The 14,111-nt window shown below is 45.9% G+C and overlaps 1 protein-coding gene across 11 annotated transcripts in view; it reads left to right on the top strand.

The window, feature by feature from the left end:
- Nucleotides 1–14,111, top strand: part of ROR1 (receptor tyrosine kinase like orphan receptor 1) — a 149,554-nt gene that overhangs the window by 47,046 nt on the left and 88,397 nt on the right. The window contains exon 1 of one of the 11 annotated variants that reach the window (XM_068690212.1): nucleotides 12,015–12,090. The exons of the other annotated variants lie outside the window; for them this stretch is intronic. Coding sequence (XP_068546313.1) covers nucleotides 12,030–12,090 — 61 coding nt within the window. The 5' untranslated portion in view covers nucleotides 12,015–12,029. Of the gene's footprint in view, nucleotides 1–12,014; nucleotides 12,091–14,111 lie in introns of those variants that run through there. 11 annotated transcript variants of the gene reach the window in all.

Genomic DNA, 14,111 nt, shown 5'->3' with positions numbered 1-14,111 from the left:
GCTCGGGGTGTGTCTCAGCCTGGATGCAAAACGTGAAGCAGGGGAGGGGAGAGAGGGAGCAGGGCGAAACCCCGCACCAGCGCCCAGCGGGAGGGAACGGGCGCGTGGGAAGAGCTTCGAGGAATCAGAAGTGGTGTCCTAACTCAGGAGCCTGAGATATAGTGCTCGTATGGTGATTTCTTAAAAATATCCCCATGTGATTCTTTTTTTTCCATAGGTGAAATAGAGAATAGGAAATGTGAACTGCTTTTGCTTGGGACTTTTATAGGTTCCTTGCACTCACCCCATCCCCGTGGGATGCTTCCACCTGTGCTCTCCCTGCCCTGCTTTAGAGGCTGTCAAGTCCCGTTTGGGACCCAGAGATGAATTACTGATTACATTTGCCCATTCCTTTGGCCAGAAGAGCATGGGGGGGTAAGGAGGGGATTTGGGTCCATCCTGGCAAGCATGGTTTGTGTTTTCACCAGCGTGGTATTTCCTTCTCCTGCTGTGGGCCAGGAACACCTGCGTTAAGCATTGCAAGGGACCCATCTCGTTTGGAGGGGAAACGTCTCAGAGCCCATCTGCATCCAGCGGCTTCCAGGGGTGTGTGCGGTGCTCTGGCTAACAACTGAAAAAACTGAAAATGTTGCTGGAGCTCCTGGGACCGCACTGAACCTCCTGAACAAGCATCCAGCCCAGAGAGGAGACCTCGAGGTTTAGAAACGTGGCCAGGGAGGCTCAGTGTGGTGACGTTTTAAAGCACTTCTTAACCTTCAGGGCTCGTTCCTGGTTCTGAGCTTATGCTTTACTCCAAAGGACAAATGTTCCTAATTCCTTTACTTTGTACAAATCTAGTTTTAGAAATCTGTAAAATTATGTTCACTCTTTTCTGTCCCGGACTTTTTCCACCCTGACCATGTCACTCCGGGGCCAGCAGCATGGTGCTGCCCAAACATCTCCAGCACCTTTGTTGGCACGTGTAGGGTTTGGCAGGTGAGCTCAGGAGCAGCGCAGCAGGTAGTGGCTTAATCACGTTTTGGAGGCAGCTCCGTGAAAGCTACAGGGCCACAAACGCCAGCGGAGAAACCCTCTGTAACCTACAAAACTGGGAAGGGTTTGTTCCCATTCCCCTCTGTTAACCTGTTTGTGTTTTTAAAGGATTAAAGTTGGAGGTGTGTGGGGAAAGACGATTACCACTCGTGGAGGACTGGAGCTGGGGGTTTGTTCGGGGCTGTGCTGGAAGGCAGAGCTGCGAAATCCTCGCTCTGGGCGCGCTGCCTGGGGTGCATGGAGCCGCCGACCCGCGAGCCGGGGCTCCGTACGAGACCCAGTCCTGGGAGTGATGTTTGCAAGCTCTGGGCTGCCCTTTAATCTGCCAGGTGGGCTGAAGGCAAGCCAGGAAACTGGAAGTCTTGGGAGCCATGGCTCCAACGTGTCTGGCTCAGCTACGGTTGCCGGCTCTGGCTCGGTGTCAGCTGCTGATGGGGAGCCAGAGCTTCCCAGCAGACCCGGGGCGAGTGGTGCTGGGGGGGCTGGCCGGCAGCTCGCCAAAGGGCGGGGAGCTGGGAGGGCAAAACCCCTCCTAGGTGGTGGGCTGGGGTCAGCAGCGAGGGTCCCATCAGAGCCCTGGCGGGGCTGTGCAGCGAATGCTTCAGAATTGAACCATCTCCAGGTAATGTTTTGATTGCGCAGATTTGGCATTCCCCAGTGGAAACTCGCTCTCTGAAGGAATTTCTGACCAGCTTTGTTAAAATACAAGGACTTTCTCCTTTTTGAACAGAAATGAATTTCGTTGCTTCAAGTCTTGCTTTTGTAGCAATCCGATCACCCGTTTTTCTTCTTTCGAGCCTTTGTTGCTGTTTCTTACTCAGGATCTCTGTTTAGCCTCTTGTATCAAATGCCCAAGTGGCCGATCAATCCATCCTCCATATGGCAGAGTGTAAATTCAGGCAAGTACAGCACGGGGAAGATTTGCTTCTCACAGAAGTCCGTACAAATTTGAGACCAATGAACTTTACTGCCGCGTGTTGGGACTGGAAATTGAGGCCCTGGCTGTGTCCACAGGTTGACATGTGGCATTGTCATCGTCATAAAACCTGTTGATTGGACCTCAGAGAATAGTTGGAAGGTGTATTGCAAGCACTGGTTGTCGTTCTGCTAAGAAATCGTGTATTGCACCTGAAGCGGGGAGAGGGGAAAAAAAAAAAAAAAAAGGCAAACAAAAACTCAACCCCCAAACCAAAAAGCCAAACCCCAAGGATCCCGGGCAAACCACCAGCTTTACAAACCGCTAGGAACTCGTAGTCAAAGACCTCCTTACATTATTTGCAGTTATTGCATAAACACGTTGCACAAGAGCTGTGCTGTTAGCAAAACACAAACACATGCTCACAGAGCTCGTCAGCGCCGCTCACGCCGCGGGGCTGCCGATGCTCTCCTGGACTTTGCTGGCTCCTCCACCAGCCCCTTCCCAGCTCTGTGGGGAGGAGGAAGGCGAGGAGCTAGGGCACCACTGGTGAGCTTGCCCTTTGAATGCGTGTGCCATGATTTCTTGGGCAGGCAGTCTTCCCAGGGCTGCAAATTTCCTTTCCCAGCATCAAAATGATGACTTTGGCTTTCTTCTTCGTCTGCTGCTGTTGTGCCCCAGCCCAGCCATCTCACACGTTCTCCTTTAGCAACACGCTTCCATTTGTGCTGTTCCTTCTCATACCTGTCCCGACTTCAATTTTCTTATAACCAAGCCCCAAATCACTTATGTGCCCACCAAATAAGTTGGTGTTCTTGACTGAAATTGTTGGTCCAGCCCAAGTTGTGTCCCTTTAGAAGACTTTGTGGTTGAGGTTCCTGAGAAGCCTTTTCCTCTGCTTTGCTTATTGACCAAGGTAAATAGGAGTTGTATGTGCAAGTTTCTGTCCTCAGTATTTTTCTGTTTTGGAATGTGGAGAACATGGAAAAATAAAGCAGAGGAGAGACTGGAGGGTACCAACCAACCCAATATTGATGGTGAACCATCAGTGTGGGGAGGTGGATGGAAAGGCCTAGGTGTATCAGGTAACAATAGCACTAGGAAGGCTTCAATGTAGATGCAAAAGGTCCTGGAAAGACCTCATTAGGAATTCTCTCTGCCACTTTGGTTTCTGCCTATGAAGACCATCGCTGAAATGGGTGGGCTTCTTGGTGAGGCTCAGATAGGGTTGTTCAGTCAAACCAAACGCTTGCCGCGGCGTTGTGTATGAATAAAGCATTTACCCCCATAGATGCCAGAAAGGGAGGCAGAGATAAATGCTGATGCAAAATTAAATTTGCCTAAACTGGCCGTCGGTAAATTTAAGTTAATGTTTTCAAAGTGGAAAAGCTGTGAGGCGCTGGAAGAGCTTCCCAGCAGGAGCGGTTGGGGCAAGAAACTTAATTAGCGGGCGGATGGCACTCGTTCAGTTCAAGCGAAGCGCAGCGTGCCTGCCACAAAAGGGGCCGGCAGCAGCTCACCGTGGTGCTGTGCTCCTGTCGGCAGCTCTTGGCATGCTCTTGGCATGCCCTGGATGCTGTGCCCCCAGCCGGCACCCCCTGGCACCCCGGCCTTCCCGGCGGCCGTCGCCTCCTGCCCACCGCCGGCTGCCAAGGGCCCACCCGGTGCCGACGCAGCGCAATGAAAGGGCATTTTGTGGAGCTGATTCACTGCCGTGTTTTTACTCTTTGCTCCTTTGTATAATCCGTGCTCTTTCAAGCTAGCAGCTTCCCGTCAGATGGCTTGCCAATAGCAATTGTGATCTTAATATTTCATGCCAGGTTCATCTCGCTGTCCTTGCAGGATAAATGAGGCTTGTGAATACTCCAGAGAGCGCCTCTTCCCTTTTTGTAAGGCCACAGTTAATTGCAATTAAACAGTCAGCCTTTGTAAAATTAATATTATTATTGCTGTGCTATGGATGTGCTATAACTTCTGGAATGGCTGACAAATGTAAAGCGAGTACAAATGGAGCCCTTTGCTTGCTGGCTTTTTTAATATATTTTAATCACCTGTTTGTCTTGGCAGAAGCGTGTATTTCAGATATTGAAATCAGTGGGAAAACAAACTGGTAACTTTGCTTGAAGTATAATCTGACATCTGGTCCTTTCTTCTTTTCTGTTCGGCTTCCTTCATTATGCGTTTTCACAGGTCTCTTTGTTCTCGGCTATGTTAATTCCGTGGCTTGTTTATACCACACACCTAAACTGGGGATTCCAAAGAGTTCTTGAACATTTAAAGTTGTTCTTATTATCCCCAAACCCACTCCTACCAGCCCTCGGACGTGTACAAACTGAGCTGTGGGATTAACCCACACAGCGGCCTTACCAACCTTGAGCTTTTCCAGACTGGTGGAAGTTTGTGGTGTACTTTTGGTGCCTTTCCTTGGGAACACGAAGCTCTCAGCTGATATCCCCAGGCTGTGCTAGGCCTCAGCTTCCCCTGCGTGTTCCTCTTCTTTCTCAGCTCCTGTCGTCGCTGCTGTGTGGGGCTGGGGTTTGATTGCTGTAAGGATCTTGCGTTCATTGGGTCACTTCCTCATTTTGGGGTTAAAATCCTGCAGTTGGTCTCTGGATCACACGGCACAAGCACAAGTCAGTCGTAGGAGGCAGATCTCTGTAGATTACCCTGAGGATTACTTGATCTGTTCTCTTGTACATGATAAAAATGATGAGAGTACATACCTACGAAGTTCAGATGCTGTGTAATCCTCCTCAGTGAACCTTGAGGACTGAAACACCTGCTTGGAAGGGAAGGAAGCCCTTTTAATTGTTACCACGTTAATTGGGGTGGCAGCCCCTCACCGTTGAGCAGGACTCCCAGGGCGCTTAGTTTTTGTGTAATTCAGCACCTTACGAGAGACAAATTGGGTGTTTTGATCCCAAATGGGCCACTGGATCTCCTGAGTGCTGTATGTAGTGCCTCAGGTAACTCCCCAGATGTGTGCCCTGCCTCAGCAGGCCGAGGCTGGAGACAGAAAAGGATTCCAGTTCTTCTGACTGGTTCCTAACATTTCACAAGTACGTGTTTTTTTTTTTTTCTTTCAAAATTTAAGAGAAGAAAAACTGTATTTTGACTAAGGAATGTAATTCCCTCTCCCCCCAAAGAGATATTTATTCAAAAGCTGGAGAGGGTCCAGTTCAAATGTTGAGCACTGAGCCAGCACAGAGACATACAGCACATGTTCAGCACCGTGCAGGTGCGAGGGGAAAGGGAGTTTAGGCTGGAGCCGTTTTGAAATATGACTTTTACCTACATGTTTGACATTTTCTAGCCCTTTTATAAGGAGTGATGGAAATCTACGTTTTTCCTCCTTTAATAAAATGAACTTCTTGCTCGTTAAAGGCGCTAGATTGACAGCCGCGGAGACTGAAGTCTTCTGTTTACCAGAGAATGAGTGCGAATAAGAGAAAGCTGCAGCACAGCCCTCCTTCAGGTGCTGCCTAAGCCAACGTCCCTCAGCCTTGACCTGGTGAGAAATTCACCCAGTCCCGTCCCCTGCAGCCTTTGTGATCAGACCCATGGTGAGGGAGGAGTGAGCTCGGGGTAGCTCCAGCGCCGGCGTTACTCTTGTGAGAGATTTGTTGGACCGAAGCAGACCACCCCGCAAGCCACCTCCACAGCCTGTGCCGTTAGCAGAATAACCTCATCATCTTCGTGCTCGCTTCGTACACACCAAACTGAGCACGGCTTTGATGAACCCCAGGTGAAAACTCAGAACCTGCCATGAAAAATAAGTAGCAGGAAAAGATGACTAACTGAGCACATACATTAAGAAAACCTCAAACGACTCCTCATTTTCCCTCCCCGTAGACTTAATCACTGGTGCATTTGTCCTTCACAATTAGGGAATGCCTGAGTGTGTGTGTGTTTCACAATAATAAATAGCGGCTCTGCATTAAGAGAGGTCTGGTCTGTGTATCCCAGGAAGAGTGAAGGAGAGGAATTGAGGGTTAAGTACAAAAAATCTTTGCACTTCTTTTATGACCAGTGAAATTCAGACAACTTCGCTTTGGAAAAATATATGACCTATAACCGAATAGGTCATCTTCGAAACTAGTTTCTAGTGATTGACTAACTTCAAGTGGAGAAGTACCCAAACAGTCCAATTCAACAGATCACTTAAGAATATAAATTTATGTGTGATGGAAGTACTACTGACTTCAAAGATTTAGTTTGCCAGCTAATGTTGATGTAGACAGCATTTTATTTACGGCTTAACCGTAACCCATCTTTCTTTTTTTTTTTTTCTTTTTTTCTAGTTTTCCAATATTACTCATTCTTTGGAGAACTGAACTTTGGTAAACTCACCTGTGATGAAAGTGATAACAGGGAGATTTTAGGATGTTAAATAGCAGGTTCTTCAAAGACGGGTATAAAGTCAATCTAACAGAATGCGAGAAATGAGGAGTTACAGGGTTTGCAGTAAGTCGTTGTGCTTAACGAAGTGGTGCTTGATAGCTGTGCCTAACTTAGAAAATGTGAATTCAGCTCAACTTGGGCTGGGAGCGATGGAGCACACGCAGCATTGTGCTGCTGGGGCAGTAATTCCCAGATAAGGTTTCCAGACATGATTTCTGTGTCAGGCTTTGCCAGTACTAACATTAGACGAGCTTATGTATACGTCTATTTTTTCCATCATCTAGATACGTGGTGTTCCTAACTTAAGTTTTAATTTACATGTCGGGGTAGATAAAACCCATTTGGATTAGCACCGTGGTGAAACTGCTGAGGGGGGGAATTTCGGGTGGGGGACTGTGTCATGCCAAGGGAAGGAAAGAGCAATGTAAGAGGCTTCAGCCTTGTTACAGATCCCATATGGTGAGAAATCACTTTTCTGGCAATTTAAAAAAGATAGCGCTGTGATTTCATCCCTTCATGTCTGTCACCACATCATCTAGTGTGGGGGGCAGCCAAGAGGAATGCGGGAAGGCCGAGCTTAGTGCTGCTGAGCGTGGTGTGCTGGTGCAGTGCCCAAATGCTGTGCTCCGAAACCTGGCTTGGACTGAAATGCCATTTCAAGTTCGGTTCGTTTCGAAAGCACACATTGCACACTGATTTATTTACACACAATTATTTACTACATACAGAGTTTATGTTATTTGGATGGCTGCATAAGGCAGGATCCTCACTTAAGTCCCAAATAGTCACGTTCATGAGTGGGGAGTAAAGGGGGTCCCCCTGGGCGAGACAACGCATTTCCCAGTGACCCAGTAGTTATTTGTGCTTACATGGAACTGGAACGGCACTGGTGGTGGTTGTGGGTACGTGCTGAGTTGCCAGTGATGTGGCAATCCGGTGACTTTTGCATCATGCTTCGTTTGATAGCATTGCAAACAAACTCCTAATCTCAGCGATAACGTTGTTCTGTCTCGCTTCCCTTACTGCCCACGTTACCTTACCATGCTGTAAAATCTAGCACTTGTAATTGGCATGCTATTAAAGGTAGTCACAAAAGGCAAGAATATGGATTAAACATTATACAAATATGATTGCCCTTTTCTCACTTTCTACAAAAACAGAACTTCTGTTATTTCTTACTTACATGTATGTCATCTTATATTACCTAAGGAGCAAACTCCTACAGCATTGTACTGGCCTTACCCTTCGCAAGTCCCATTTTGAGTCATCAGAGGTAAGCAGCTGAAACTACACTCTGCTGAGAAATTCATTACAAAAAAAGAAGTTTTTTAGGTAGTGTTTCCGCAGTGAGGTCCTAGTGGCTTGTTATGTATTTCAGAAGTTGTAGTTCAGAGTCAGATGTTCACCTTCAGCTAACTGGAGCTCTTTCCCTAATTCTCTGTAGGATGCATGGAGAAGTTATACTTTGGCACCTGAGATGCTATCTACAAAAAGCTAACTATTAATGAAAGTACTTCTAAGTTAGAAATACTAACTAGTTACAGATATTTTTAACTTTAACCTTTTGGTTCTGTTACCAGTTTGGTATTTTAAATTTATCTTTTTTCTTCTACAAAGATGTTTAGTACATATTATCTCCTCTTACTATTTATCTCTCAAAACCCTACTTTTGCCTTACAAATTAACACGTAGTGGTAACTGCAGATGTGAAGCCCCAACCAGGCTTATGTTAGCAAAATGTTAAATGTGGCCACAGTATTGCCAGGGAACGTTTTTCTGGGACTGGATAACAACTTGACCCTTAATTTTAACAGTGAATCTAAGCCATGGATGCTTTCCTCTTTAAGCACCACGGGAGGTGGATGAGCACGAGAGCACCGCCTGGCTCAGCAGCTCGTGGTCTGTACCCAGTTGTGAGTGTCGTGGAAAAGTTCCCTGCGCTGGCACCAACTTGCACAGGAAAGCAGAAGGTCTGCTTTCTGGATTGCCCAAGCAGACAAATGTTTGCTCAGCGGGTAGGTGAGTGTTCAGCAAAGCAGCTGGGCTGCTCCGAGTGCAGGTCTGCAGGCTTGCAAGACCTTGGGTTTGTACAGAAATGTGCTGGAGGGAATTGACAGTGCTGTTTGTGAAACACTCTGCAACTTCTACAAGTCAAGGGACATTTAAAATGCTCTCATACTGGTCTAGTACCTTTATACAGGCTTTTTCCCTAAAGGTTTCTAACTCCATCTTTATGGCTAGCTTCATTCTCAGAGCAGGTTTTGATGTTCCTGTTCCTTCCTGCTCTTCCTTACCCGTTTTTAAGAGATTTAATCAGAATGCTGCTGACAGAACGAACTCGCTTGGGTTTTTCTTGGAGGAAATGTGTGCTGTAGAATATTGAACAGTCCGACCGTGCTTCTCATATTGACTTATTACTGCTGCGATAAGGTTGTGTGCTTTTTGGATATCGCCCCTTGCTCCAGTATAGCAAAGAATTCAAGCATCTGCTCAAGTGCCGTACTGAATCCACAAGCTGCTGGTTGTTAAACTTGCAGAGGTCCCAATGCAGATTTTATAGACCGTGTGAAATACACGGAAAGGTGAAAAGCACAAAGTCAGGAATCTAGCTATGTATGGCACTGAAATGGCTGCTTTTAGGACACCAAAACCCCCAAATCTCTGTTACTATTTTGCTTAAGGAAACGCACTGAGTAAGCAAGAGCTGTTAGAAAGACACACCGGAGTGCACAGTGTGTGTTGGTTTGATGTCTGTAAATTGTGCAAGGGCCCAGAATGGTGAGAACAGGGCAGGAGGTGGCCAAAGGCAAGGACTTGAGCCTGGCGTCGCCCCTGCCTCCCACAGCGCAATTCCCTGGGGTTGCTCCTGCAGAGCGCGCCATGCTGCTGGGGCCGGGTCCTGCAGGAGTTTCTCGGTGCTTTTTGGTCAGCCCCTTTGGGTTTTCTTTGAGGGAGAGTGATCAGAAGTTTTCAGTTTGCAGCTCGTTAGTGTTTAATGAAAAGATGGCAGGATGCTGGAAGTCGCAAGCGTCCGTCCAGTATTGGGCAAGGCAAGGAACAGTAAAACAGGCTATTTGGCTAGTTTGTGTGCTTGTAAACTGGTTACTATTCCTTTGCTCATGGATGAACCTCTTGCTTAATTCATTAAACAGGCTTTCTTTCTTATTTTCATAGGGGTGTAGGGCACTCAGCCGTCCTCGCGGGCTGGGAGCAGTGAGGTCTCCCGAAACAAATGTGTGCAAGCGAAGTGTTTAGATAGGTTTTGCCTTAGAGTGACCTTTCAAAGAATTTCACACACACTCTGGGCACTCGGTTTCTTTCCACGGGTTTACCCTTAAGTGCAAAGCCATATGTTTTAGGTAAGGTTAAGCAATCAGCAGGCTGCACACTTAACCCTTAAGTACCATATCTGGGACCAGACGTTTTTATTACATTGCTTCAGTCTCTGTATTGCTCTGCTACCAAGCGAGAATTTAAGGTTGATACAAGCACTTCTTGAATAGTTTGCATTTTTTTAAACTCGGTGATTGATATTTATTCCAGATGTAGGTCGTGGTTATTTATTTATTTGGTAGGTCTCAGGGCTGCAAAGCAGCGTCCATCCCGTGGGGCTGGATGCTTTCAGGCTGTTGAAGTGAACGCGAGTGAAAGTGCCTGGGGTGTGCGATCAGGGCCTCGCCTCCTCGGACAGACACTGCCCAGCCTTTATTCACAGAGCCCCCTTAGTGGTTACTCTCCATTCTGCCAGCTGCTGGCATTTAAGGAGCTGTGTAGTGTCCTTAGGAAAATACGTCAATGTTCCTTGGTGCACCTCGGATAAGGAAATGCTGGGGTTTAGCAAACTAGTTGTAACGTTACTGAGAGCTTCCCAAAAGCTCCCAACTCCTCGGATGGGTGGATCTGATAGTTTTTTGTGGGGGCATTTCATGGACCTCAGAAAATGCTGGTCTCCCTGCCTGGTGGTTGGCCTGACCATTGAACTTGAGGTAACCCTACTGTGTTCTCCAGCAGTGCTGGGATGGAGAATATTCTCTGTTTGTCACAAAATGCAAAACCCTAGGTACAACTTTTGGTTGGGAATGTAAAACTCATCCTCATCCCCATCCCCTGCCCGCCCCTGCACCTCCCAGCACTGTCCTGGGGGTGCAGGTGCTGCAAAGAGGTGGCGCGAGCTGGTGGATGGCAGGGCTTAGAGCCGACACCGGGGGCTATGTTTTTGAAAGACATTTCTCAAATTGAGCCACTCATGTTATTTTACAGCCTTTTATATGCTCTGAAATTCCTCCAGCAATACAGAATGTTATTTTTCCTTTTTATCAAAGTCTAGGGCTATTTCAGCAATTAAACTTGATGTACTTCAGCCAAAAAACATAGTACAAATAGCTCCTTTGACCTGATAAATAACAATTCTTCCTGTATTAGCAACAGAGTAAATATTGCTGTGTTTGGCGTCTCGTGAAAAGAAAATTTCAAAAGAAGATGGGAAAAATATGTAAGATTGCTTGGGATAAACTTGAATGTGGAAGTGAACGATGAATGTAGCTTTTTATAGCCCAGTTAGATGTCATGGAGCTACCCCAGCACCCAGTTCGTGGGGATCTGGCTTGGACTTGCAAACACTTGCAGATTTAAGGGTTGTGATCCGAAAAAAGAAAGGTGGAAATGGGAAGGGGTAGCAGTGGTCCCCAGGATTGCACATTAGGTGCTCTGTCAGGTGCTGTGCTGAAAGAGGACACATTATCCATTATTCTTTAGGCATGGTAAGACAGTGTGATTATTTGGCTAGCTCTGCATGAAGTTTTCATTTACATTTTCAGATCTATCTAGATTTTTTATCCTTTCTGCGGTGAAAAGAGTGGGTAGGATGGTGTCTTTCTGCTTAATACTCGGGTTTCTTTTTGCACTTTGGTTTTCTGCTAATTTCCTTTCAGCTTTTCCATTTCAAATTCCATTTTCAGGGATTCTTGGGTTACATGTGAGGCAAAAGCAGAAACTCTTGTCTGTTTTTATGAGGGATTGTCTTAAAAAAATAAATAAATTCTAAATAATATAAAAATGGGTTTGTTTTTAATAAGTGTGAAGTTTTCCAGGCGGTTAGCTCACTTTATGGACTAGTGCCTTTTGGATAATTTGGACAGAGAAAACAATACGAGACTTAAGTTACCCTCGTCTTTTTTTGGGAGTCACAGAGCATTCCTGCTTTTCAGCAAACATTTAGTCAAAATTCAGGACTCCTGGGAACTGCGTGCATGCACAACAACTAAATAGTCTCTGGATTTAAGACTCCCTAAATACTCGTTGGCACAATAGTTTGTAACTGCTCCAGCGCTGTGAAACCTTGAGGTCAACAATTGCCTTTATGCAAGTCCCCAAATCCAGGTTTCCACTTCAGAGCTTTTCAAGTCTATTGTGTAAATACTGCCTGTTAGCAAAGATCTCCTGACGCAGCTGGGCCAGGGGGAGGTTTTTCTCTTGGCCCTGAGTTACGGCCTGGGACGTCGCTGTGTGCGAGCGCTGTTCCTGGAGAGCAGCCTGGGACGGAGCTGGCTCGGAGGAGCCACGGTTCACTGCATGGACGTAAGAGGGAGCAGCCCGGGAAAAGGTTGTCTGTCTCTCCTTCTGTCTCTTAAGAGCCTCCTCAGCTGCCTCTCACCTTTTTTGGTGTTGTTTTTTCCTCTTTATGCCAATTTCTGTGTGCAGAAGATGCAGCAAAGCTTCTTCGAACCCCAGATCTGCATCAGGTGAGAAATCCTTTTCCCCCAAACCCAAATAAGACAATGAACAAGTCTTCATCTACCTCTCAAACTGTTTGTAAAAAGTCTGTTCTTCTCTGGCAGCCTGCTGCATGAGCAGATTCAGAGTCATGTTTGCTTAATAATAATCTGCAAATAAAATATACATGAATGAGTAGACTTCTTTGAGCTCTACAAAACTACCAGAGCCCTGAAAAGGAAAATTAGATTTCTTCATAGTTCCTGTGCATCGTTGACAGAACTACAGAAATCAGTTCCAGCTCTAGCATCACCCCCTCAACTCTCTTACCATCAGGCTGTGTCCTCAGCTGTAGTTGTGCATCCTCGCGAGTAGCAATAGGTTTGTAAGTAGGCATGAAGCAAAGGTAAAGCATGTTTTGTGTGGAAATCTATTGATACAGTTTTAGTCCTGAGTAAAAATTCTCTTTCTGATTTTCTTGGGGTTGTGCAGCAATTCCCTAACACTGTATTTTAATGTGAGTTCACAAAATTTCAGCATCGCAGCATGTGCTTGCTATCAGAGTACTTAGCTATAAAGCCTTTTATGACCTCATTGAAGAGGCTCCATTTTATACGTGGTTCCTAAAAGCACCTAAATTGTCTTTAAAAAAAAGCTTTTTGTGATTATTGCTTTTAATAACAGTGTCATCCATGTGAGCTCTGTAGACAAAGCCATGATCTTAGCGAGGAACATCAGCAAGGCGAGAACTTCCCCCTGTGTTTACAAGTGGTTTTAAGGGTGTTGTTCAAGGCAGGTGGCCAAGCGAGCTGTCCCCGAGTGGTAACTGCTGTGTTACAGGTGGCACGATCGTGTTTGGGAAGGGATCTGTTGAGTCTAGCCCAGAGCTGCTCATCAGCCCGAGCTCCTTCGTGTGACTGATGGTACATCTGAAGCCAGCTTGGGCTTGACTTAATTCAGTGTCTTCGTTAACAGCTCCCAAGACCACGTGGCACTGAACAGACTACCTTTCCGAGAAGGTCTGGAAACTGAGCTACCTTTCATCTTCCCCGAGATGGTGCTGGGTAAATGATGAGGACGTTAATGGAGTAGTGCTTGAGAAAGCTAAATGGCTGCAACGTATGCTTTTAGTGAAGCATGGATAAACGTGCACCTTTCTGGCTCAAGACTAAACATTCTCCCAGAATCAAATTAAAGAAAGAAAAAAAGTTTATCTGTCTAGAGAACAATCTGTGTCCTTTGCTGTGTGCAAATATGCACAGGCTTACATATAAACATGCATACAACTTAATTGAGTAACTTCGCTGAATATATGAACATTTCTGTTTCTGCTTTAATGGAATTCAGTAGAAGTAATCATGAGTTCTACCTCTACTTAAAAATCTCACAAAGTATTTTTTATTGCCTGATATTTGTGGTGATACAACATCAAATGGAAAGATGCCACATTTCAGGTGAAAATTCCAACTAATTGGCACTGATCCACTAGAGAAAGCTGCACAGTGTTGGCCACAAATTAAGCACTTTGCTCTTGTGATCTAAGTTTTTTTTTTTATTATTATTATTTTTAATTCAGGCTGTAGTGTGAGATTCTCTGTGCTTCTGTCAACAGCACACTTTGCATAGGTAGACCTCTGCAGACCTCTCAATAAACAAGCTGTCAGGGCTGTTTGGATAAGAGCAAGGGAAAGGACAACAATAAACCGAATGTGCAAGAAGGTTTGAGAAGCCGAGTTATCCCAGACTGTTTATTTGTAATGGGCTTCCACAAATAAGAAGGCACTTCATTGTCTGTGGTGCAAATAAATATTAAGAAGTGTGCAAGTCGTTAGCCACTGCCGAGCCCTAGAAGTTGAGCAATTTGCAAAAACCTCTGATGTTCCTTCAAAAGATCCCGTCCAGTGCAGAAGATCAATTGTATGCTCTCACATTTAAAAGATAAATAAAGTCTGGAATTCCCTGTGCTCGCTTTAGGAAACACAGGTAAATAGGCTGGTGTGCAGACATAAAGGAATAGCCACATCCCAAGTGTACGGGACGGGCTCTTTGT

This window comes from Anas acuta, chromosome 8, assembly GCF_963932015.1.
Source record: "Anas acuta chromosome 8, bAnaAcu1.1, whole genome shotgun sequence".
In the NCBI taxonomy this organism is placed as follows: domain Eukaryota; kingdom Metazoa; phylum Chordata; class Aves; order Anseriformes; family Anatidae; genus Anas; species Anas acuta.
Note: the sequence above shows the minus strand (reverse complement) of the source record. Positions and strands in the feature narration are given on the sequence as shown.